The following is a 26,016-nucleotide window of genomic DNA, read 5'->3' on the forward strand; positions in this document are numbered from 1 at the left end:
CTGGGTTCAATTACCTGTGCCACAAAATACTACTGCTAATAATAATTCATATTTCATTTCTATTATTTTATGCTATATTCTCTCAATGATTAAGTAGTTCTGGTAAATACAAAAAGCAGTATTATTTTATAGGTTATTATAAATGCCTTATTATCTACAGCAGTTTAATAAATCCAATACATTGTAAATGTAATACATTCCAGAAACTTCAGTCCTGCTCTACTGCCCCAGGGGCTTGATTTTTGGACGCTGAAGTCCTTGTTATTCCAAACTACGTGTTTTGTCACTCTTAAAACGACAACATTCGAAAGGAAAAAGGTGAATTTAAGACTGTCTCCTCTTCACACTTTTTCTCTCATTTCCAAAAGGAACCAGGGGCCGAGGGAAAACTCAGTGCTAGACAGACAGAGCTGACATCCAGGCCTCCCTCCTTCCTCTCAGTTTTTGTTGCGAGCTCTAACGCTAAACTCTGGGCACTTCTCTCGGAATTTCTATGCTTACAAATATATCTTCAAGGATCAATTGCTTTTCCTAGGTTGTACGTATGAACGGACAAAGTTTCTAGCCCATATTAGTGTAATTTTCTTGTTCTTTTAATACAATTTCTGACTTCTCTCCAGAGGTGAAATGTCACACAGTCCACTCATACCTTCCCGATTCTGGCTCCTGGCGAAATTAACCTTAGCTTTCAACGTAAAGGCAACTTCTCTCCTCTGGCGCGCTCTTCCTGTCTGCCAGATGAGCCAGCTTTCTAATTAGCAGAGCACCACGCAAGGGTCAATCAAGCAGAATGGACCCAGTGACAACAGATGCTGATCCCAAGCACACCACTCATGAAATCATCCATTATGCAGAGGTGACCTAGGCCAGCTGGCACAAGGCACCGTGCTCCCGAGCTGACAGCACACCATTCCCTACTTCTGGGAAACACACACACACACCCCTCCGGTCACACCGGCACCCAATACGCATTTCAAATCCCAGGACTCCATAAGGCTGTCCTTGCCTCGGCAGGCTCACAGGCTATCACGGTACAGAGTCACACACTGTCGAGGCTTACCAACGGACTGGCAACGAAGAACCCACGCTTACCTTCAATCCTCTTTAGAGCGGAGAGACACATGTCCTTCCTTGGAAACTCGAAGGGATTGCTGCAGGTCCGGATGGTGTCACATTCACATTTCCCATTGATGATATTGCAGCCCGAGATAAGATTTTCATTGCATGGCTCAAAACCGAGCAGCTGGTCATCGGCCCAGTCCTCATCTGTAAAACAGTCAGGCACAGAACGGTTTGCTCACTGTTTCATTCAAGTGCCGGGAGTTCAAACACACGCAGGGATGTCAAGGTGAGCGTCCCACTGGGAGGCCTTCATTTGGGAAAGGCAGTGTGGGTGGAAACTGTACACACGAATGCAACACAGCCTTGTCTTAGTCACTGGGAAGCCTGAAATACAGCCACACATGTAGAAAATAAACAGTCACATACACAAACATTTCTGACCAAAATCCACGACTCCAGTGTGCCTCACACCAAGGATGATCCCCACAAAATCCTTAATCGGGGGAGCAGGGCTTGGAAGGCCGTTCAGTCTATAAAGTGCATGCCGCCCACTTGGAAGGACCCACCAGAGCCGAGTGTGTGGCTGTCATACTCCCAGTGCTGAGGAGAAAGTGACAAGAGGCTCCCTGGGAGCTGCTGGTCAATCAGCCTGGTTGAATGGGTGAATTCTACAGACCCTTTCTCAGAACAAAAGTGTGGATGGTGTCTGAGGAATGACATCCAAGGTTGTTCTCCCTCCTATATGCATAGGCGTACAACATACACACTTTTAAATGTTTAAACAAAGCTTTTTCAACTTCTCCACTTTCACTAGACGTATATACGAGTTACATTTGCCAATCTCAAAAGGAAAACTAGGTTAACTTTTTTCTTACTGTAGACCACAATACACCAAGTCAGCTAGTAAACATCAAGCATCAGATACCACTGAGATAAGAGAATGAGATCCAAAGGAGGAGATCGGCTTCGGCATATTTGGGACCCACTGATGGTACCTAACACTACCTACAACGAAGCCAATGATGACCACAACACAAAAGAGCTACAACCGAGTGAGAGAAGAGACACCATGACATTCAGAAGCTGAGACCAATTCAGGTGCTGGCCATGGACTGGAATAGACAGTAATGAAACAGGTTCTAAAGCTAGCACTGGGGCTGGAAAGAAGGCTCAGTGGTTAAGAGCAAGAACTGCTTTTGTAGAAGACCTGGGTTCTATTCCCAGCATCCACAGTGGCAGCTAACAATCTCCTGTAATTCCATTGCAGGGGAGCTCTGATACCAACTTCTGGCCTTCATCAGTATCCGTCCTCATGTGTACACACCCATACAAGCACACAGAATTACAATGAATGAGAATTAAAATCTTTAAAACCAGATTTTTCTGGAGTCAGTTCAGGAGAAGGCCACACACATAAGAACACTAGTTAGGTTTCGTTCTTAGCAATGCTCCTCCTAGTTGAAATGCCTTGTTACGGAGAACCACAGTACTTCTCTACAGATGCCAGGGACATGAGTCTCCCCCTCTTCACATTATCTTTAAAAGACTCTATCATATCAGAACCGGGACTGACTGCTGGATGGCAAACATGTTTCTGATAACGGTATCTAGAAAGAATGTTTCAAAGTGCTTGAATTCAAGAGCACTTGCACCTGCTGTTCACACTAACGAATAAATGCCATCTTAAGACAGTATTCCCCAGCAGGGGTGTGTGGTTCTGCAGCAGAGAGCAAGCCTAGCAGTTGGGAGACCTTGACGTGAATCCTTAACATGGGGAGTTGGGGGGGCAGTTATGTTTTCATAGAAGACAATGTAAACAAACCGCTATGTTTTTTACAGAGCTAACGCTGAACTTCTCAATGCACACACTAGACAAGATTACTCTCCCTTTTTGAAATAATTTTCTTGCCAAAGAATCTTAGGAGAAGAAATCACAACCTAAAGGGTGGTTCTTTGAGATGGCAGAGGAAAATCTGTGTTGGTTTTAGGTGAAGCTTACTTACGGAATCAATGCCTCAGCTTTGATTATCTCTCAGTTTCAAAGTTGAAGCAGATACCCAAGTGGTCTGTTTTATAATCTATTCTCTTACTTGGCCTGCACTAGGTCCTCAGAAAATACATGTAAATAATACTCACACACACACAAAGGCATGCTTCATGGTAACCAAAAGCACTCAAATCCCCTGAAAACCAGAAAATACACCAAGCAGCTCAAGACAGAAGAAGCATTATCTGTCCCCAGTTACGTCACGGTGTGGCACCTCCATGCTTTCTCTGTGTTTCTGTCGGTGTGCTATCAGGGCAGTCTTGGTACAGTTCAGCGAAACCTGCAAAGGACTTTTTGTGACTGCATATTCAAATTTGCAACGCAGAGACAGTTCAATCCCAAGTACGGCAAAACTTCTACGTAATTCATAAAATGTTTGCAGCCTTGAAAGACCATCCATGTCTCCCCCTTTATAAACGAAAGGAAATCTCAATTACTGACTTAATGAATACGTGCGGCATTTCCCAACTGCTTCTTCCACAATCATTCTTCCCCCAAACACCCACGCCTACATTAAACCATCACCCCCAGGAGGGAGGGGGCTACCACCCAGTCCTCTACCGTCCCCCACCACTATCCCGTGTCCTTCCACCTTACTTTCTACATGTTTGCTGCCATTGTCTTCCTTACAAAGCCAAGGCTATTCAGTGGCTCTCCTTGCCAGACAACAAAGTCCAAACTTTACTGCTGAATATAACATTCTTCATGATAGAGTTTTTGACTATTTCAAGACCCCCTCTTTTGGTGATCCCCCTCGCAGATATATCCTGCATGTGCACTGACGTTCTCACTACAACCCTGTTAATTGTTCCTAGTGCTTTGTGTTTCTACCGAGAACATGTTTGCTTTCTGCTTCATGTAACTCTTAGTCATTCTTTGAGACTTAGATCAACGCGAACCTCGTTCGAGATGCTTTCTCCCAATGCCCAGGAGAATGAACTGTTCCATCTTCCATCTATCTGCAAGCATATGCGCAGGTTCTTTTGCTTATATCGAGGTTTTATCTAAGTTAAACTTCCCCCATGGGCCAGAGACCTAGCTGGCAGGAACAGGGAAATACAGCCATTAACTTCCTTAACCTCAACACATAGTATATAATATGTGTGTGTGCATATATGTGCATATATACATATGTGCACATATGCACATATATATTCACATATATGTATATATAACAAAAAATCTCATTATAAAACAGACACATGATGTCACAAGAAAGAGTGTGTCCCAAGATAATATATAAAAGAAGCACTTTTAAGCAGATCTTATTTTAGAAGCTTGTCATGAAAGCACTGAGCGAGGAACTTTTTTGTTTTGTTTGTTTGAGACAGGGTTTCTCTGTGTAGCTTTAGGGTCTGTCCTGGAACTTGTTCTGTAAACTAGGCTGGCCTCGAACTCACAGAAATGCACCTGCCTCTGCCTCCCGAGTGCCAGGATTAAAGGCGTGCACCACCACTGCCCAGCCTAGGCACATATTGTAAAGAAATGCTTGGCCACCGGTAGTTTCCAAAGAGGAGTCACCTGCCATTGCTCTCTTTCTTGGTTCAGCTCTCAGACAGTGACCACTTAACACCTGGTGGACATTAGCATCCTCCCAAAAAAACCTTTCACAGAGCCAAGCTGTGTGGATTACCAGATAAGACTCCCGTCCTCACACAGGAAGACCAATGGCCCTGAATTGGGACTCAGAACAAAAGGGCCACAGCCCTTCATGACTCTCCGGCTCTGCATTGCTTGGTCTCTTGGCCCAAGTGTCCTGGCTGCAGCACAGGCTGCACCTACAGTTCCACAGGTAAGGCTGCTGTCCCCTCGGGATGTCACCAGCACCCATTCGAATCATCAGCCTAGGTGAGCCTCTCTGTGCCGACAAAATCTTAGATGTATTTCTCCCGACTGCGCTGAAAAGAAACCTCTCAATTCTCTGGCCCCACCTAATCAATACTTGTTTTTCTTTTTGGCAAGCAGTTCCCTTAGCAACGGTTGTTTTATAGGATTGAGAACAGCATGCTTCTAAGACAAATGCTTTCACAGCTTTCTATTACAGAACATTATACTTTAAAATAACAGAAAATCAACAGGGATTGAAAGCAAAATTTAACGAAAATTGATTAGATCACAAAGCTAATCAAATCTGAGGCAGTTGAAACTTTCTTATCCTAATCCTTGAAACCAAAACTGTTTCAAATGTCATATTTTTAAAAAATAGAATATCTGAACAGACTTTGTGCTATATCAGGGCTCAGAGCTGCGTTTCAGAACACTTCAGACAGCAGAGCCAGGATGGTCTATCTACAGTACTACACAGGGATGGTGACTTCTCTCTACAGATGGCTACACCACAAAGCACCTGATTTTCTGGCACAGTTCTCGGCTTCTCTTTGGGCTGGTTGGAACAGAACTAGAGTCAAGATCAGGGTACTGTCCTTTATTTTTTGTTTCAACATGTGAGTTGATGTAGTCCCCTAGACAGAAGGGTCAACAGATTCTATTGCAAAGGTATTTTCAAGTTGGTATCTACAAGATAACGAATCAGAATGTTAATTACATTTCCTAACTATAAGAGAAACCTAAAGTTGCGTACAAAGCCAAAGGGCTGTGTTTCCAGGTATGTCCAAGTATGTAAGTAGATCCAAATGCCAACAGGACACCTCCACGCAGGCTTTCCCTGGAAACTCCATGCCTTTTCCTCCAGAGAGACATCTTTCCGTGTGTAGCAGAATGCACCTCTCAGGCACATCTCATACCGTCTCACAGAACTTGTGAGATGAAGAGCTGAAAATTAATACAATTAATAACCTTCCTTTCAATCAAGCGCCTCCTTGGGGAAGGGTTGTTGTTGTTGTTTTATCTTATTTGTTGTATCATTTACTGTGTAGCACCATGCAAGCTGGTGAAAAGGAAGACTCATTGAAGTCTGGTGCTATAACCTCTATTTGGACTAAGATGCGTTTTACTTGGCATTGTTGTTTTGGCTCCAACTGTTGTCAAATGGATGCGGGGTAGGGAGGAGATAAATACAAGTTTAGTGTTACATAGGCAGTTGTGGTCTTGTGTGCCATCTGAAATGGTCTTGGGGGCTGTAGAAGGCTGCAACCCACACTTTAAGAATTGTCCTGAAACATAGCGGACAATGAGGACTACTGAGACATCAAGAACAATGGCAATGGGTCTTTGATCCTACTGCATGTAGTGGCTTTGTGGGAGCCTAGGCAGTATGGATGCTCACCTTACGAGACCTGGACGGAGGAGGGTTTTCCTCGGACTTCCCACGGGACGGAGAGCCCTGATTGCTCTTTGGGCTGACGAGGGAGGGGGAATGGATTGGGGGAGGGGGAGGGAAAGGGGAGGCGGAGGTGGGGAAGAGACTGAAATATTTAATAAATAAATAAAGAAAGAAAGAAAAAAAAAAGAATTGTCCTGATTCATGGCCTTGCCCTGGTGGTTTTCCAGCCACGACAGCAGGAGACCCAAGACTAAGAAGGCTAAGAAATAACAACGAACCAGGCACACCTCTAAAGGTCATCACTGAACCAGAAAAATGCCTCTTGTGCTAGTCTGAAAGCAAAATGTTCCCCTCAGACTCATGCATTTGAATATTTGGTCCTAGATGACTGGCACTATTTCAAAAGGGTATGCAGAGGCGTGGCTCTGATAAAGGAAGAGCGTCACTGGGGGTCAGGCTTTGAGGGTTTAAAAGCTTGCCCTACTTTCAGTTCTTTTTCTCTGCTTCGTGTTTGCAGTTGAATGTCTGATCGCTCAGCTTCCTGCTGCCATGCCTTACATACTTTAAGGACTCTCCCTGTGAAACCACAAGGCTAAAGAAACTCTACTGTAAAAAGCTTTAGTCCTGGAACTGGATCACAGCAAAAGAAACATGACCAATAGGCTTCTCAAATGCAATTACACTCACATGTACAAATAAAAAAATCAAAAGCTTACTTGTTCATGAGATCTTTTTATAAGATATTAATGTTATATATATATATATGTGTGTTTGTGTGTGCGTATGTAAATAAACAAACAGGTTATTTGAGATCTCTTTCTATTTTTTAAACAATCACAGTAAAAGTATCAACAATAGACGACGGTGCTACTCAGGTAATCTAGTTTCTATCCCTTCATTTAGTACAAAAAAGGGGATTCCCCACTGGCTAAAACTTCTGCTACATTAAGCCAACTAGAAAGGTTGCCAACAAAAATAAAAAAGCAGAAGAAACTTTGGCATGTGTTAAGCAACAGAAAGAAATGCAGAAGCAGAGGAAGAAGTGACTCTGGATCTTTTGTTTAATTCTCCCAAAACTGGACTCCATCATAAATAACCACCTATGTTTGGGCTCCAAGTTCCGAAGGGAACAGAATGATTTCTGGCCTGTATAAAACTGCCAGGTATCTGGGGCCGAGCCTGGGCAGCTTACACCTATGTCGATACGTTCATGTAGTTTACATGTATCCCCTAAGCACGTGGCCCTATAGGTTTAAAGTGACATCGCCTAGCCTTGTGCTTTTCAACAGCTCTGGCAGGTTCAGTGCAGAAGGTAACTTTGCAGAACGTAAGCGACTTCCTTATTCAATGTAGAACACGTGTAGGTACTGTAAAAACTCTGCCCCCTATTCGTTTCCTCTTGGACTGCCTCTCTGCTCCATCGTATCTAACTATATCCTGGATGGCGTCTGTAATGGCCTTCCTCCAAACTTGATCCGCGCGATCGGAAATACAAAGCCTTCCATGCTGAGAGTAGAGGGGAAGCATTTAGCAGAGGGATGTAGCAAGACCTCATACAAGAGGTCTGCTAGGCCCCTGAACTCCAGGTCTAAGAGGAACCAAATCTCTTCTCTACACCGTACGGGATGCTCCAAGAACTGATTGTGAACCCGTCAGCCCGACTAACCCAGGACTCAACTTCTCCGCTCCTCGAAGTAGTCTTCCTTCTGAAAAGAAAACATTTCGGGTGTGATAACACTTACTGGAGAGAGGGCTGTGCTAACCTGGAATCCGCCTTCCTGGAGGCTGAGTGTACAAATGCCCACCTTTTCTATGCTGTCCCTGCTCAGGTTAATGGAGTTTCTGAGAGGTAGCTGCACTCCACTCTGGAGCAGTCCACTTACCAGAAATATGCTAGAGCAGATATGAAACGCAAGAAACAAACTCACGGTACACACTCCGAAGCCCTCTGTAATGGAATTCTGTTGGCAGAAGAGAGACTTCTGGGAATATAGATCAAATTAATTCTTCAGCTGTTCACATATCCCTGTGGCTACAGTAAGATGCAAATAGCTAACACTGGTATCTCTTTCCACGCCAGCCCAGAAACCCCAGTATAAGGTCCAAACGCTGCTCTGCACAGCCCCGGCTCCCAGCTGGCTGTTATCAGGCTTTTCCGTTCTGCTCCAGGAGGAGTCTAATGCAGTGAGCTTTCATTCTCTCTGTTCTGGGCTTAAAGTCGATGTTCCAGGAGCAGTGCTTCCCTCTCGCTCTCTTTCTTGGGCTGTATCGGTGCGAAGCAGGAAGGTCATGTTTATGGATATCAGAAGAAAGGACTTCTGCTACAAAATTACGCTTTGCGGACATCTGCACAAAATGAAGCTATGCTGGGTGTATGTCACTGTGCACTAGAGTGGGCAAAACCCGAGTGTCTAAACAAAGGCAATACTAAAATACTTCCATGGATATTGACTCTGGATGGAAAGGATCGAAAGCCCTAAATATGCAATGGACAAGAACACTGATTCCTACTGTGTCTCAGGGATGAATTCATTGACAAGGAGCAATACAGTTGACTAGATCGTTTTATTGCATATTGATTAATAAGAAAAAGGTTCTACCTCTGCATCTCTCATCACGTGCTTCGGCAACACCACTAACAGGAGGGCCAAAAAGGAAGTGCGAACGTAAGGGGATTCATTCTGTCTTTCCTTCAATCAGACTCTCCAAACAGAGGCCCGTTATCTAATATGTTTGCCAAACTGAGCCTTGCGATGTCGGGAAAGGCGTTTCTAGTATCCATCATGCAACCCTAAGTTATATAACACGTATGTTGAAGGACCGAGGGAAATCCATGGGAAGAATCATCTCCTTTCTTACTATAGAATGTTGGTGAAGAACAAGGAGGTTTAGGAGAAGGTAAGTCTTGATTCTAGGAGCAAGGATTTAAAAAACACACCAACGAACGAAAAACTGGACGAGAGGAGAGAAAGTCAGGCTCCAGCCAACACAGAACAGAGCAATTCCCTACTCTGTCTACTCTAGAAACTACCGCAAGCTGCACATGGACACAGAGACTAAGACAAATGGGTGACGGAGCAGAGAGGGTCCCGGCCCAGGTGACTGCAGCCTTGGCTCTGACACTGGTTCCTGCGAGAACCCTTCGGCATTTAGCTCTCGGGGCTCTGAAATTTTAATGACTAAAAAGGGGTTGGAATGGATAATTCATGAGGTCCCTTTAGATTTTACTCTCAAGTTCTTTTAAAGATTCTGGCAAAGACTGTTGAAATTGTGAAATACTAAAAATTTATTGAGGGTACTGCCACAGAATTATGTAGGTATGGAAGTCATAATTTAAATAAGTAGTTTCCTACTACGCGAACGGCTGAGTTTTGAAAACTAAGTTTCAAAGTATGTATTAAGAGAGGTGAACTACAGATGTAGCCATCACTGCAATGTCGAGTAAAACATAGCTCTATGTTTATCTAGCACCGAAGACTATCAATGATCAAATGTTCTGCTGCCTAAAAATTAAGAAGTCTTAGTTAAGGTGAAATCATCTTGGGAAGGGATCTAATATTTTGTTTTATTTCTTCAAGATTCCCTAAAAGCCCTCAGCTGTCCCTCTTATGTCCCAGTGTTTGATCTTCCTAAAGAAGTACTTTCGTGGAAATAGCACTCATTGAGAGGCATTAGAAGAGCAGCCCCAAGCTTTTTAAGGACATGTTAGTTGCAAACAATGGCCTATAAAAAGTCCAACATCTGGCCATTCGAGTCCTCGGCATGGAGCACAAAAGCATTTAGACTAATTCCAACACACATCTTCAGCCTCTTGTCTTCCACATGGCCCCTTCCACCAGCAACACAGAGTGGTGCCTGTTCCTCAGTTATCCACACTGTTCCTTGATGCCATGACTTTGCGCAGCTCTGCTCACCACTCACAGAAGCTCCTATGAACTCTCAAAGCCCATCTTCAGTATGTATTCCCTGCCCCAAGGCTGCAGCTCCTAAACCTTCCTAAACAGCGTCACCAAATGGAACTTACTGGGGACATGTTCATTCAACCACCACCGTGGCTTCTGTGACACGGGTGTTTCAGTACTGAGGCGGCAAATATCAACTTTGCAAAATGAATGTCTGCAGAAGGGATGGGAACAGAAGACAGGAGGACTCGAATGTGAGCTAAGCAATGTGAATATTTAAAAGTCAAATTATTTCTAGAAAATAAGTTTGGTGCAAGATGAAGAAACCCACCCATGACTGAAAAAGTGTCTTTGGATTCTAGGCTTTTAATATGACAAAAGGAATACAAACTCTAGTTTCCCTTAATCACAACACTGCATTGTCAAGGCTTCTGTGTATCAATATTTATGACATTTTGAATGAGTGAATGAATGTAATACACCTCAACCATTTTAGAGAAATATTAACAAATAATAAACTCTTAGTTTCCTTTCTGCCACTTCTGCATAACATAACATTAGATAACGTGACACAAGTTAATGCCTTTTGCTAGAAAAGCACTTGTGCGCATGAATAATGCACAGAACTGTTTTATAAATATTAATGTATGCTGTTAGCCTCATATCTGTTAGTCAAATAACCAAGAGCAAACCGGAAGACAAAGTATGAGCATTGCACTTATCCAAAACTGTGAGCTACCACAGTGAAAGATGCCTCTGGGTCCTTAAGCAAGAACAACAAAATGACAGCATCCCCTGGAAGTACGCCCTTTGGAGAATTTAAGTTGTTCGTCACAGAGGCTGAACAGTCAGCAGAGATTAGAGAAGCACTTCTTCTCAGCCCCTGATAACAGCCAACACTCAGTGAGCAACTGCTATGTGCCAGCGAATGGACTAGGGGCCCCATCAGGATTAACTCGCTTGGCTGAGGTGAGAATTGAGCCACCTAGGTCTGAATTCCATGCAGACTGTAATCACAGGCAAGTAGACTTAAGAACACAGGGGAGTGAACTGAGCAGAAGATGAACAAAATCAAGTTCACTGGATGCTGAAGACCTGAGATCTGGACGAAGCAGGTCGGAAATGCAACTGACTTTCAGTCTGGGGACGCCTATCTCCAGGGAACATGACCTTAAGGCCCACTAATGAGGATCCCTTAACCATTGGGAACAGGCATACACACCTTAGGCCAAGACAAACAATCCGTGGGCAAACCTTTACAACCATCAGAGGGACAGAAATCTAAGCATATAAATGTGATCTCAACTCTCCTACCTGCTAAGGAACAAGGGTTTCTTTGTGAGAGCAAACAATGCTTTCGTATGCAGCAAGACTCCTGAAGGGCACAGAATGACTTTTTAAAGGTGTAATGATCTATAAGTAGCATTAAGGAATGCTTTCAGGAGAGTAACTTTGTGAATTCAGTCAGCATTTGCTGCAAGAAATGTTTTCATATATCAACTTAAGCCTGCTGTGAGCGTCACCTTACTAATGCCTGCATACTTCAAGATCCATTGAGTGGAAGCTGATCTTCAGAGAAGAGAGATAGTCCAACAACGGGACTTCTGGTCGATTCTTACCTGCGGTATCAACACTCTTCTTCAAAGCACCTCCCCTAAAGCTCTTACTTGAAAATCTAAACCTTTGGGATTGGAGGGGATAGGTCAGTGGCAGAAGCCCTTGAGCTCAGCTCTCAACATCATAGTGTGTGTGTGTGTGTGTGTGTGTGTGTGTGTGTGTGTGTAAACAAAAAGTCAATAACTCAAACCTGTGTGTGGGGCCGGGGGTGTGTACAGTAAGATATGTCTACATTTGATCTCACCTACGTCTACCTATTACTACAGGACTCTCTCGTTATTTGGTCCCGGTTTCCCAGTAACAGTAACGAGCACAATGATTTTGTGAACAGTGTAAGGTTTCCTAGCTACCACTAGGTAGCTCATTTCACCATTAGGGAAAACTTGATGTGTACATCCAGATATTTTAAATTTCTGGCTACTATTTATGAGAACAGTACTGGCGTAAAATTAAAAACGAGAACTAGAGCAACAGCGGTGGCTTATTACGGAACCCCGGCAACTCGAGAAATGTCTGACACAGTGACTTTAAAGACAGTCCGCCCTTCAAATTTGCCCTGGATTCTCCATCACGAAGCGAAAGCCGACTATGGGCCAACAAAAGGCATTCGTGCCTTCCAGCGTGTCAGGGAACCAATCCTCCCATGTTGGGGGTCTGGACCGTGGTTTATGCAGCACTGATGTAACCCCCTAAAGCACAACTGAAACTGATCGCAAGAGTGACTACAATAACAGAAACGGCTTTAAAAACAAAAACAAAAAGAAACCTCAAGTCCATGTTTGCAAGACATGGCTGCACGTTTCTCAAAACCCTGGGAGTTTCTGCCGGGTGGGAGCTGAATCTCTGAACATAATGGATACCCAGGTCAAAGTCAAGGTTTAGTGGAGCGGGGGTCTCAGTGATTGCACACTCAGGACCTGAGTCTACACGGCCTCTTCCTGCCTGGGGAGTCACACTGACAAATGAATCTGTGCCCTGCTCCAGCTGACCTTTCAACAACGTGCAACTTAGCAGCCTGCTCCTCCTGCCCTCAGTGGAAGAAGTAGCCTCGGGGCCCAGGCCCAGTTCCAACCATTAGGAACATCCACCTTTGGGTGTGTGCATGGCTCACATCCTTCCTCCTGAGGGCCAAGGCAGGCATCACCTTTGTGGCAAGACCTTCCCTAATTATTTTATTTAAACTACAAGCCAGCTAGCACCTCCACAGTCCCTGTCCACTTCCAGGCTTTGCTTTATTTTATTTTGCCGCTTCTTTCTTTACCACAAAGCTTTAAGTGGGTAGAGATTTTTGCCTGCCTTTACCTCTGTACCTTCTGGGACTGCAGTAGAATTCAACACAAGCAGGTCCTCCAGAATTATCTCCTGAATGAGTCAATTCCCCAGGTCCAGGTACATTTTCATTTCCATGGGCTTCAGTAGACAGCATTTCTCTTCTTGGTACCACTGACCTTCTTTTCCTCCAGACAGTTGCAAATACGCAGTAGTCTAGCTTAACCAGCTCCAAAGTGTCTAAGATTTTCTCCACACGCCCCATCTAGCAGATCCATCCACAACCCGTCCCTTACCCTAAAGCATTACAGCGGCTGCTTTGCAGCTGAACTCTTAAGTTTCTCGGAGCCAAAGATGCCTTCATTTCCAAACCCTGTTCTGTGCGGAGCCGATGGATAGCACACAGTGAGACCACGAAACCCATTTGCTGAGGGAAGTAAGAGAATGGTATATCTGGGTCGGTGAGCAACCAGCAGCATTCTCTACTACAGCTACTACACTGCAAAGCAAAACAAAAGCAGCATCTTTACCATCCTCCTGTAGGTCTCCGAGAGTCGGGGTTGCACTGCGTGCACATTCATATTTAATATCAGGAGATGCAAAATAAATAAACTTTACAGTAATTAGGCCTTCTGGGGGCAAGATGGTAATTTTCAGGTCTTTTAAACCATAGCAGTGTGAAAGAATGAAGTGCATACATTTTTGTATTTCTAATTAGAACACATGCATGCATAAGCATGCACTCGCAGAGAGTAACTAGTCTGCTCCAAGTGAAATGTAAACAAAAAGCGTGAATCACCCAATTCTTCCCCCACATGCTAGGGCAGTCCGTATTCCCATCTGCAGTCAGGGAGGTGGATGTTTCAAAACCGGTCTTCTGCGATGGTATTCTATTTAAAGTCAGTCTTCGGAGTTGTGAAGAAAGCCACGAGGAAATTATTCAAATTATTCAAATCGCAAGACTCACAACTTGAGGACCTAGATCTACCCTAACTCCCACCCAAAGGTTGGAAAAAAATCACTTCATAGTTTTGCTAAGTACAGTACAGGCTTTAAGAATGGATAGATTTTTATATACAAAAAGAAAGAACTAAACTGGCGAACTTTCCAAAGGGCACTATAATCAAACCCACAGCCTGGTTAGCTAGCTATAATTACGGATCACTAGCGTCCACCTAATGATTAGGGAGACACAATGATACCCAGTTGTGCACTGGATGCGGGCACCTGAAATGTTCTTCAAGACTTCTGTTGGTTCTGAACCTCCCAATTCACAGCCATGGCTATGTTCTCAGGCAGACTAGAGATGCACGCCTCGAATCATGAGATTCTGGCATTCTTGTATTTGCCTCCCTTCTTGCAGCAGCCAAGCTAAGAAGGCCTTCTGTATACACCTTGCTTAAACAGCCAATGAATGAACCCTGAACCCAACTGAACTAATAACCAAGACATTTCTAGTCAGCAACATTGCAGAGCAACTGTCCCAGGGCTCTGCAGTGTCCTGTGAGAAGGAGGGAAGGGAGACAGTACCCTTGCTTCCCACAGGTGCAGAATAACCATGGGGCACTGGTTACCTCAGGACAACCTTGGGCTAAGAAGAGTTAATTTCCCAGGCACAGAGATTCCAGCTGCAGAGGAAACCCAATTCCTTCAAGTCCAGGGGCAATAGGATGTCTCTACTCCAAAGCAGGTGTCTCACAAACAGACTCTGCCATCATTTCTCCTCCCTTCGCAAAAGCATGGGAAGTTTTTAATTTTCAGTATCACTAACAAAAATGCTGGCTCACCTTCCCATCAAATCGCACTGCAGTTTGGAACCAGTATAACAAACTCATGACTAGAAAAGGGCTTACGTAGATTCTCCACCAAAGAATTCGGTTAGGAGGCCACGTCTGTCCTGCAGAGGGGCAATACACTGGAGCAGCGGCAGGGGCAGGCAGGCGAGTGGGTGTGTACATCATTACCCTGAGGTTTGTGCTGCAAACCTTTTCCACAGAGGTGACTGACCCTCTCGTGTCCAGTGTGGTCCATTAGCAATAGAAAAGAGAGGCAGATGAGTAACAATTAACCTCAGTGTTGCTCTGGTCCCATCCCTAACCTAACACATTATTTCTCAAATGGGGTCTACTCCACTTTACATAATGGGATGCAGGGGTTTTGGGTGGGTGGGTGGGTCTCTCCTATTCTAATACATTTGGTTTCTGGAGTGAGAAATGTGCTCAGTCTCTACAGTCACCGGACGTTCCTGTTTTCAATCCATCCTTTTCAACAACTCCAACATCCTGAGCATTCCTGTATCTGCCTCCCTTCTTCACCTCAAATCCCTTCCTCATTACCCCACCTTCTGTGGCGGCTTACTTGCCTGAAGCCAGCTCTGCTGAAGGTTCAACATCCACTTAGTCTGAAGAAAAACACACCTGTCCCTGCCTGTCAACCCTCTGGGTGGAAGCCTTCTGGACTACTTTGGGGGTGGAGGGGTGGGGGAGTTAATACCACCCTGTGTTTTCTTTCCCTCCATCCCACCCCAAGGCCATGGGGCAAGTCTTCCCCCTCCCAATTCCTTCCTGTTTCCCAGGCCAGGTCCATCCAGGACATCCAACTGCCAGGGGTCAGAGTGCCACATTCCAGCGGCTTCACACCACCACATGGAGGGCTCCAGATTCCTTCGTGGGGGGTGGGGGCAGGGCACGGAGGCTGGAGTTAAAAGTTCACCAGGGGCCAATTCCAGCTCACTGTATGCTATGCTAGGGACAACACCATGGGTGCCAGTGGGAAATCAGGAACCCCCCAAGAACTCCTTCCCCAATGGTCAAGGACAAGTTTTCCAACCTCTGTGGAGGAGGGAGGAAGACGAGGCAATCACTACAGACTTGGAGGATCTTTTTAAAATAGTAAGCTCGTTGGATAATTCTTTCAGGGTCTCAGAGCTAATCGCAGAATGGGGGGCTGGCCGAGGAGGCTTTCTGAAGAAGCACCTCCATGATTCTGGCTCCTGATAAAGGAATGGTTCTCTGGCCCCAGTTTCTTTCAGAGTCTGACTGATAAAATGCCACTTTCCACTTCCAGGTGACATCCAAACGTCTTAAGTCTCTGAGCAACAACTTAGAACCTCTCCCCGTACTGAATTTCTCTGCAACTCAAGCCCAGATCTCCCAGATTCTGTAGGCCAAATTGTAGGGTTAAACAGGGCCATGTCAGAATGTGGCTGCCCTGCTGGAAACAGATCTGAGAGGGGAGGAAGAGAGAGGGGATGCCGGGAGAGCACGGAAGTGGAGGAGGCAAAGGAACCTATTTAGGGTGCCGTACCCTCCACATGTCAGCCAGATTCTGTCTCAAGACAGAGTGGGAGAAGACCCTGCATGGACCAAATCCATCAGCTACACTGTTAAGTTAATGTTTTCTTCCCCAATCATTGCTTTCGATGAATGCGTATGAGCGAAGCTGAATAGCAGAGACTAAGCAAGTAAGAGTTAGTTAATAAGACCTTACAAAAAGAAATGCTAAGAGCCATCTGACTCTAAGCAATTACTTTTGTTTAAAAAAGAGAAAAGGAATTCCTAACCAATTAACGACTCATCGCCCACCTCCTTCTTATCAAGCAAGGGCTGCCGTAAGGCTGTCTCAGTTGTTAAGACTCAACCACCAGGACAAAGCAGCTCTGTAAGTGGCAGATCATCAGGAATTAGCTAGTATCTGGACTCCCTCCCTTCCCCTCGCTCCCTCCCTCTCCTGCACACACTACCTTCCAGAAGAAAATGGCTCAGTGCTCTGTTCACAAAAAACTGCACATTACTGCCACGAGCCGCTCTCCCGGTATTGTTGGCAGGCTGCGTTCCTGTCAGCGATGAAATAAAAGCGCCTGAGCTTTGCACATAAGCAGTGTGGAACTACAGCAGAAGCAATTAGACGGCCCATAAAGTGCGCCTATGACAGCTCTTCCTTTTATGAAGATCCAACTTTAAATGGACCGCTTCACTGTGGGTGAGACAGATGTGGGGAAGAGAAAGGGACCGCATGCCCTTCCATTCTCCCTATACAAGGATGAATCCTTTAAACCAGGGCAGAATAATCTTGCCACACAAGAATCACCCTGCCGTCATTTGCATTACAATAAATTTATTATTTTTTTCTTTTTATAAGTTGAGTACTAGGAAAAGAATTAATGGGGGGGAAAAGTCCTGAAATGCCCTGAGAAGTAGAATGGGAAGTTATTAAAATGACCATGAACAGTAGAAATGGGGTTTTTAAACGGGACAAGCTTCCTTCCTTTTTTTTTTTTTTGCATGAGTACATGTACAGGTTTGTCTAAAGCTCTAACAAACTCCACCATGAAATGGGATTATTTCTGCAATCCTGTCACATAAATAATCTATCTAAATTACTTTTTGAATGAGAAGAAACACTTAAAAAAAAAACAAAACAAAACAAAAAACACAGGACTTCCGCGCCAGCCCTTTACACCTTTTCTAGTTAGGATGGCCTTTTTAAAATGGCGACTGCCAGCTTCTGGAACCAAACGTCTTGTCCTCCAGCTCAGTCTTTACCAGATGAAATGTTGTCAGCAAATACTTTGAAATCTGTTTTCTTTCGAGAAAACAAAAACAAAACAACTGCCAAAGACTCAGCTCATTTGTAAGAGCTGTGAGGATTCTCCTCAGGAGGAGCCTCTGGACAAATCATGGATGGCTGGTGGCATCCCACCCTGCCCCTCCTGCCCACCTTGCCTCGACCCCAAAAGCTCATCTGGACCATCTGCAGACCATCAGTTCCTCTGGTATGAGTGAGAACTCTGAGAGGCACCCTCAGATTCAATACCCAAGGTAGCATCTACTGATGAAGAAAGTCATCAATAGATGTCCCTTCCAAACACGGGTTTTATCCAATGGAAGATAAATACCTATCTACTATTCATTTATTAGAAAAAGAAAAAGAGTCACTAAGCAACTGCTACTTACATGCTTCCATACTAGGTACTGAGGAGCTAACAAAAGGACACAGTAAACAACTTAATTACAAAATATCTGTCTACCCTAGTGGGATGCCCACCTGAAAGGAAAGCATGAGTGAGGATACAGGGTGAGCCCATAAATAGAGAGCCGAGCTTTCTTATTATATCCACCACCTATTTTAGGAGCTTGGAATGTCCCAATAACAGTGTTTACTGGAAATAAGTCACCTGATTAAGCTCTTTCATCTTCCCCAAATTACCTTCGGAGTCAGTGACTATTAACGAAGCTTCTGACTGACTGGTTATGTTAGATCTGATCAAATCACAGGCACACAGTGATTACAAGGGAATTTGGAACTCCCAAACAAGCAAGTCAATATCCTCGCGCCTACCCTATTGAGTTGCAAACCAACAGCACTTCTATTTATAGTTAGGAAGAGAAAAGAAAACCACGTTCCAAACTTCTGAATACATAACACTTAACCCGGCATTTAACAAGCACCTGGTCTGTAAAACCCACTGTTGTAGGCCAAGGTATGAAGACAGGATGACAACCAGCATTTACTGCGTATGCAGCATGTGCCGCACACTATTCTAATTCCTTTGCACGAGTGAATGAAATGAATCACTTCTCCTAACCACCTACATGAGAAGACACCGGCATCGTGGCCATTTCCAGACGCAGAGCACAGAGAGTGAGTGGCTTGGCCCGGATAATGCAATCTTACAGCACACAAGTTGCCGGGTTGGGCTGTGAACTGACTTCAGAGCATGAACTCCCATCCAGAGGCAATTTTGCCTCTATTAATAAAATGTGGCTTCTCTCGGAGGAATCTGTCATCTAGATTTTTCCCAAGGAAGTAATTTTCTCCAGCTAGTCTTTCTTGAAACTTGACCCTAACACTCCATAGTAAACGGAGACCACGCTAATGGCACATGTGGATATCACGTCCCATGAGGACCCTGACCCCACCGTCTGGGGAACTAGCACTAAGGTAGTACTGAGTGTGTTGGGGGGGGGGGGGAGGCTATATTGGCGCCACAGGGAAGGCCGGGAGTGCCTACTAATGAAGAGAGCTGCGGTCACTGGCTCCGCACATCCCCAAGTTCATGTGTGCTGGGAGGTGGGGAGTCAACCACGGCCAGCTTTTCCATGTGGGCTTTTCCTGAGCCCCATGAGTAGAAGCAGTGGAAAGAATTCAGACCCTGTGCGAGGTAGGTCAGTGGCCAACTGACAGACACACGAAAGCCAAGGTTAGGCAGCTGCTGCCCTAGCCGGGTGCTGGACACAGCGAAGGACAGGCACAAACTCCCACACGCCGCTCTGTCTGTCAAAGACAGTGTGCTTGTAGTAGACATAGAAACTGTCTTTCCCCCCAAATTTGATGCTCATTTTTTAAACTGAAATTGAATATTGAAATAAGAATGCAGAAAGAAACGGACGATGGCTGAGGTCTGCACAGTGCTGGAGTCGTGGAAGATAGCCACCAAGGAAAGCCAGCCTCCAAGGCTGCCTTTTGGAAGGAATGACTCTTAATGAGGGAAAGTGTGAAGCCGCTATAAACATCCATCCATAAACAATCCCGTCCAGCATCCACTGCTGGCCAGAACCCCAAACTGTATCTAATGCCTTCTCTAACATTTGCACATCCCAACAGCCAGACATAAACCCAAGGCTCTCAAAATCCAATTCCTCCTCCCTGCTCATCTGAGTTGGCCAAACCCCAGGGCCCCGTAAGCAAGGAAAGGCAGCCCAGCAACATCATACTGTTATTCACCTACTGTTTCAACGCCCCCTCCTCCTGATGCAGTTTACACTGCTCTACAAGCTGCATCGTCTGCCATACAAGGACGACACCGTCGAGCTCTTTATAAGTGGATATAAAGGCTTATATGCCGGGGTGATGGAGCCCTTGTCTCTCCGGAGACAATAAGGAACAGCTGATTAAAGATTAACTATAGCCCTGCAGCCGAGCTATTGAGTCTCATCTCAAAACGGCTTTATAAACGGATCTCAGTAGTGCACGCCCCACCTTGGGTTACACCTTAGGAAAGTCCCAGGCCTTCTCTTTTTTTCTAACCTTTTTTGATTTGCAAGCAGCCTTCTCACACCTGTTTCTTCCTCTGTGAGACACGACTTTAGCACAAACACTTCGCTGTGTTAAAGGTGAAGAGGAAGGGCAAACATCTGTCTATGATTGTAAAAAAAAATATTGATTAAGCTATGTGCTGTAATCTGGAAGTTTTTACATGCTAACTTAATGTTATTATCGTAAGTCTCATAAATAACCAAGGTTAAATTGCTATATTTGACATTATTTCACCTACAAATTACTTCTTTAGTACTAAGTTATGTTCCTTTAAGTCAGTATTTTGGTTAAAAAAGTATTTATTAAGTACTAGTTAGACACACACAGAAAGCTTAGTCTAGATAGGTACTCTCTCAAGTAGCCTGGCAGTGTTTGTGTTTTGTGGACTATCTTGATTGGCATATATCATGCACAGTGTACATTTATAATTCAGACACATGCACTATGGGGGCAACCAAAAGATTTTGTATTCCTCAAATCTAAAGGTACTCAAAATAAATACAAAACATCTACGTGAAACCTGATCATATGACTTTATAGACGATTTGTGCAAATGGCAGAGCCAGGAGCCTTTAAATATTGAAAAAAAATGAAATATGGAATCACGGGCTATAAACTGACTAGGTAACTAGCATCAGAATTGTAGAAACAAGTAGAAAGTTGATAGTATTAGAAAAATATGTTTCCCTGCTAGGATTTTAACCATCAACTCTGACCATTTGTCTAGTTTGTGCTTTGCTGGATAACATCTGGGTTTCCATGTTTCATTTTATAGAATGACAGAAGTGGGGGATTGTTTGAAATAGATAAAATCCACAGTAACTACAATATATGGTATATGCAGCATACAAAGGCTGCAAACTCATTGTGAAGCTAATATCTAGTTCCTATTTAGGATTGAGTTAGTTAAACTCATTATTCATACTAAATAAGCATATGCAATTCTATTATATGCTACTCCACTCCCCCCAACAAAGCCATGAACTAAAAACATCCCTCTCAGTGGGCTAATGACTTACACAAAACCTACAATCATTAGTTCTGCAAAGCTCCGGTGCCCTTAGGAGTCACCGCAGTGCTGGTGGTACAGAACATACCACAATGAAGAGGTACATTTCTCCCTGAGCAGAGATGCAAAGGGCAGATGGTAAGCACTCAGTGGTTAATCCTTACTCAGCAGGGGAGATGGCACAATTGCAGTCAACTGCTGGAAGAACTTAGGCACCCAGAAAACTTTGACTAAGTTCATCTGGAATAATTTTTTTTTTTTTGTCTTTCTTGAAAGAAATGAAGTACAAGTCTATAGTCGGTGTAACCCAATCGCTTGGCTTCAATTAAAAAAGGAAATTGTGTAACAAGGTAGGAAAGTCTGCCCATTAACCTGAAAGAAGCAGGTGTACAATGCATGGTTAAAACCACAACTCCATGTATGGAAGACTAGATAGGAATATACACAGGAACATGAAGCTGGTCTGTGTTTTAGGAAGAGTATTCTGGATAACTTTGCCTTCGCTGTTCCTCAGTTCTCTAGTAAAGTCGCGCTACTTTTTGTAATAGCTTCGTGTAAACTGAAGGCAGCAGGCCTGATTTTTGGCCCTAACACACACAATGTACTAGCGATGGAGACTAAGATATTCAAACCTGGAGCTACAAAGGAAGACTTTAGACAAGGGGCCACGAATGAACCTTGGGCCTCTTTTTACATGAGGGGTGTTGCATATGTAACTTAGCACCAAGGATTTTGTTTTGTTTTTTGAGACAGGGTTTCTCTGTAGTTTGGACCCTGTCCTGGAACTTAACTCTTGTAGACCAGGCTGGCCTTGAACTCAAAGAGATCCTCCTGCCTCTGCCTCCCTAGTGCTGGAATTAAAAGCGTGCGCCACCACTGGCTTGCACCAAGAATTTTTAAGCAACAAGGTTTTAAGGAATGTTTTTTAAATCAATCTTTTTGAATAGGCTGCCTTTGTGAACGCCTTGGTCATGATATTTGCAACTATAAACTTCTTGATAACCCCAGTAACTTCAGAAGATAGAAGATCCAGGCAGATTTATGCACAGAAAGAATGTATATGCATTCATCTCTACACACCAATGACGGCCAGAGACAGGAGGACTTGTTGGAACCAGGAGTCTAGGAGCTCCATGAACCCACGATAGTCAACAAGACTAGACAGAAAGAGGTTGTTGTCGGGATCCTTCCCTGCGCCCATGTGTGTTACACATATGGTTCCTTATATATGAATATGCACATATCACAAAATCCATGCATACACACAGCTGTCCACTGTAGTGACCCATGCTCCCCTGTAAGGAATGCAGAATGTCTGTTTCCATAGGTGCAGACTCAGGGACAGCATTCCCACTACCACTCTGCCAGGCCACGGATGACTCTGCAAGACTCCGTCTTAGGTCACTGATGTCTTCCCTGCCCCCAGTAGCCCTCCTGTTTGCCTTCTCTATCTCAAACATCACTTTTCTCCTCAAGTACCATTGCTGTGTTCAAATGTAGGCATGATAAGCCAGCCAAAAGCCAGTTCAAACAATGATCTCCCCCCCCAATAGCTTTGAGGGGTTCTCTTCAAGACTGGGAGAGTATAGCTACCCGTGTGACTGAAATGGGACTTTCTTGTTAGAGTTCACACTCACTTCTCCAGTCCTCTCCTCCCAGGAGTCTTTCTGTTACAAGGACTGTTTGCTTTGGCTTACAGTCGGATGGGCACGCCCTCCTTCAAGTATGCTTCCCAATCCTCAACCTCCATTCATTTATTCTGCTGAAGTCCAAGGATAAGGGTGTACTGCTGCAGCAGCAAGCAAGCAGGCTTAGGGTTCACCCGCCCTCTGAATTAACTAGAGGAATCACAGGCTTAAGAACACAGACCTCAGAGGGGCACTGTTTGTCATCAAATCAAAAGTGTCACCTGCTGAGAAAGATCTTAAAAACAAAACAAAACAAACAAACAAAAAAAAAAACAGCATGTAAAGAGGGAAACCCGGCCCTGAGGTCTAGAGGCTCACTTGTATTTAAGCCTCCGATAATTTCTAGAGAGCTAACAGATCAGGAAACCACCAGAGTTCTTAACTTAGACGTCTCCACTTTTCACTGCCAACTATGGACTATGGACATTCCAAGTAACTTAGCCATCTGTTCCAACATCCCCTTTCCAGTTCCAAAAATCTTTAATAACAGTAAGGCGTGATCAATAAGAAAACCTGAACTGGGTGACGGGGAAACCCACCAACTGTAATAGGAGCATATCAACAATTACAGCTGGGTATGGGATGAGCCTCCAAAATGTGCGAATGACAGATTGCGGTAGCACGGACATCAAAATCAACGCGACTCCCCAGGCATGTTTGCTTCAATGATTAAACAACATGGGAGGGGGTGGTTTGTGCCCAACGCCCTGCCTGGGTTTGGTCCCAGCACTGGCTGGACCACACACCTGTCAGAGTGAGTCTATAGGTGTCTGTGACTTGACCCCTGCACTTTATCTTGTTCAAATCTTCCCTGGCAGCAGAGAGAGGGGCTTAGTCTAATTTGCGCCTGTTCCCTGAAGTATCCAATGTCAATTTGCCTTAGTTTGTAAATCACTGTAAGACCTTTAGGAAAACAAACAAACAAAAAGTTCACGGCTAGTGTTGAAGGAAAAGCAGCTCCCCGCCACTAAATACAACAAGTTGGGGCTCCTGGCTACTAATCATCAAAGATTCCTCAGTCCCTAAAATTACAGGGTTTGGAGTAAATCCAAAGGGGATTGTACTTCCCCAAATTCCTCCTGCCGCATTCCTGTGGACTTCCTGCTGAAAGACACTGGGAGGCATTTTCATTATCCAGTCACACCTCCACCCTCCTGACGTTGGTTTAGGGTTTTCTTCCCCAGAGGAACCTAAATTCCTCAGGACCGGGAGATCACCTGAGAGGGTGAGCAAGCAGCCCAATTCACTGCACTTAGCACAGACTCCACACATCCAAGGCATCCTGGTTGAACTCAAGTCCCTCCCAGTGAGCTGGCACCATTTTGGATGTGCTGAGGCTCCAGAAGTCTATGTTACTGACAAGTGGTTCCTGAGCGACCATCTGACGTGTGGTCACGAAGCTGCCCATAATCCTTTCTCAGAAGTTTATCAGCAGCTAATCGCCCTACCTGCTCAGTGCACCAGACTCCCTGGCCTTCAGGAAAAGGCTAGCAGCAGGCACTTCCTAAAGGACAATTCTCACAAGGAGGTGAGGGGGCTGCACATGAAAGGGGACACTGATGACAAACGGGAGAGACAAGTCCTGATGAATAAATTTAAAAATGCTTTAAGATACTTGTTAAATATAGCTGCATTCAACCCATTGTGGGAACGCCACCAAAAACCTAAGACTTGTTGAGGTGGACACAGCTAAAACCAACATGTGCATCCTCTGGGATTGACAGGATTTTTTTTTTTTACCGGCGGTGGATGGGGGTGTAGGGGGTGGTGAGTCCAGGTAAGTACCTCATGTTTCAGTTTCCACAATACAAACCAAATGACTGAGACGGAAAAGTTTTTGTCTAACATCTTGGATGACCTTGAGTCTAGATTTAGTCAACAAATGCTCATTGAGTTCTTCCTGTGTGCCAAGTGCCAGAATAACACACAATCCTGGCACTGAAGTAGATCACAACCAGGCAGGGAGGAAGGCAGAAATGTGAACTCTAACACAGTCTGAAAGGCCTAGAAGAAGGGAAGGGGAAAGTGCTATTTCTGGGCACCCAGGGGTAGGGGATGGCATTACTTTTTCCTGGGCAGGGCAGGAAGGCTTCACAAAGAAAGCAGCCTAGAGTCCGGGCCTGAGGATGGGAACACATCAGAAAGGCTGCAGAGACTTTAGAGGCTCTGAAAGCCAACACCACACCCAGTTTCCAGTTCCTGGCCTCGCTGCTAGATCTGGTAGCGCAGGATGACAAATGTATTGAGCACATTTCCAAGTTTCTGATTTTCTTCCAAGGGTCTCGGCCCAAGGTTAAAATCAGGTTGGAAAACCCAAGACATTAGGAGCAAGACAGCCAGGCCTTTTAATTTAGCAGTCTTAATTTTCCCTTACCTGTGGGCTTTCAGTAATAATATGCAAACTATCACAGCCCCATGGGAAGTTAAATGCTTATTACACTAAGATTAGAAACAATTGTAATGATTACACATATAAAATACACCCCCTCCAGAGTAAAAAGGTTGACTATTCCTCCTTACTCCTCCTCTTTCTTTTTACTTCCTAATACCTTCTACTTTTCTGTTCGCTGAAGAAACATTATCACCCAAGTATTTCTTACCCCAGGGCAAAAGCTTACATATTCACAGACAATTTAAAAAGTAGAATGCACGGGCTATTTTCATTGCCAAACGCAGCTGCAATTATGTATTTCTCTTGGATGTGTTTTATGCTATTAAAACTTGTAAATACTTTATCTCCCTTAAGTTTTCCAGGCCTCTGCTGGCAGAGCCTTTTCTCTCTCCTCGGTCTTTCTAAGTGTCTAATGTATTCTGAACAGAGCATCAATAAACTTGGCTGCCGAGGGCTCACCTTTTCCCAGCTCAGTCTTTGAAAATAACAGGATCTCTTTCCAACAAAAAAGCACCTTTGGCTTCTTGTATTTTGTTTATTTCCCTACAGACGTCTTCCATTTCTCACCCTAGATTCCTAGGTTTGCTTTTGGCTCGCACATCTAAAATTCCTTTATAAGGTCAAAAACTATGTTTAATGTTAGCCGGTTTTAAAGCGTCCTTCACTGCTCTGGACACATTAAAGCTTGTCTCAATCACCAAGAAATAAATGTCAGTATTCCTAAGCGCCACTTGCTCCTCATCGATATTCCAATTAAACAGGCAGTTCG

The 26,016-nt window shown here is 44.5% G+C and overlaps 1 protein-coding gene across 2 annotated transcripts in view; it reads right to left on the reverse strand.

Moving 5' to 3' along the window:
* Nucleotides 1-26,016, reverse strand: part of Crim1 (cysteine rich transmembrane BMP regulator 1) — a 175,701-nt gene that overhangs the window by 136,071 nt on the left and 13,614 nt on the right. For both annotated transcript variants that reach the window (XM_050163474.1, XM_050163473.1), the window contains exon 2: nucleotides 1,093-1,266. In XM_050163474.1, coding sequence (XP_050019431.1) covers nucleotides 1,093-1,266 — 174 coding nt within the window. The remainder of the gene's footprint in view (nucleotides 1-1,092; nucleotides 1,267-26,016) is intronic.

The sequence above is a fragment of the Alexandromys fortis genome, unplaced genomic scaffold (genome assembly GCF_014885135.2).
Source record: "Alexandromys fortis isolate MF-2015 unplaced genomic scaffold, M_Fortis_MF-2015_v1.1 scaffold_136, whole genome shotgun sequence".
NCBI classification, from domain to species: domain Eukaryota; kingdom Metazoa; phylum Chordata; class Mammalia; order Rodentia; family Cricetidae; genus Alexandromys; species Alexandromys fortis.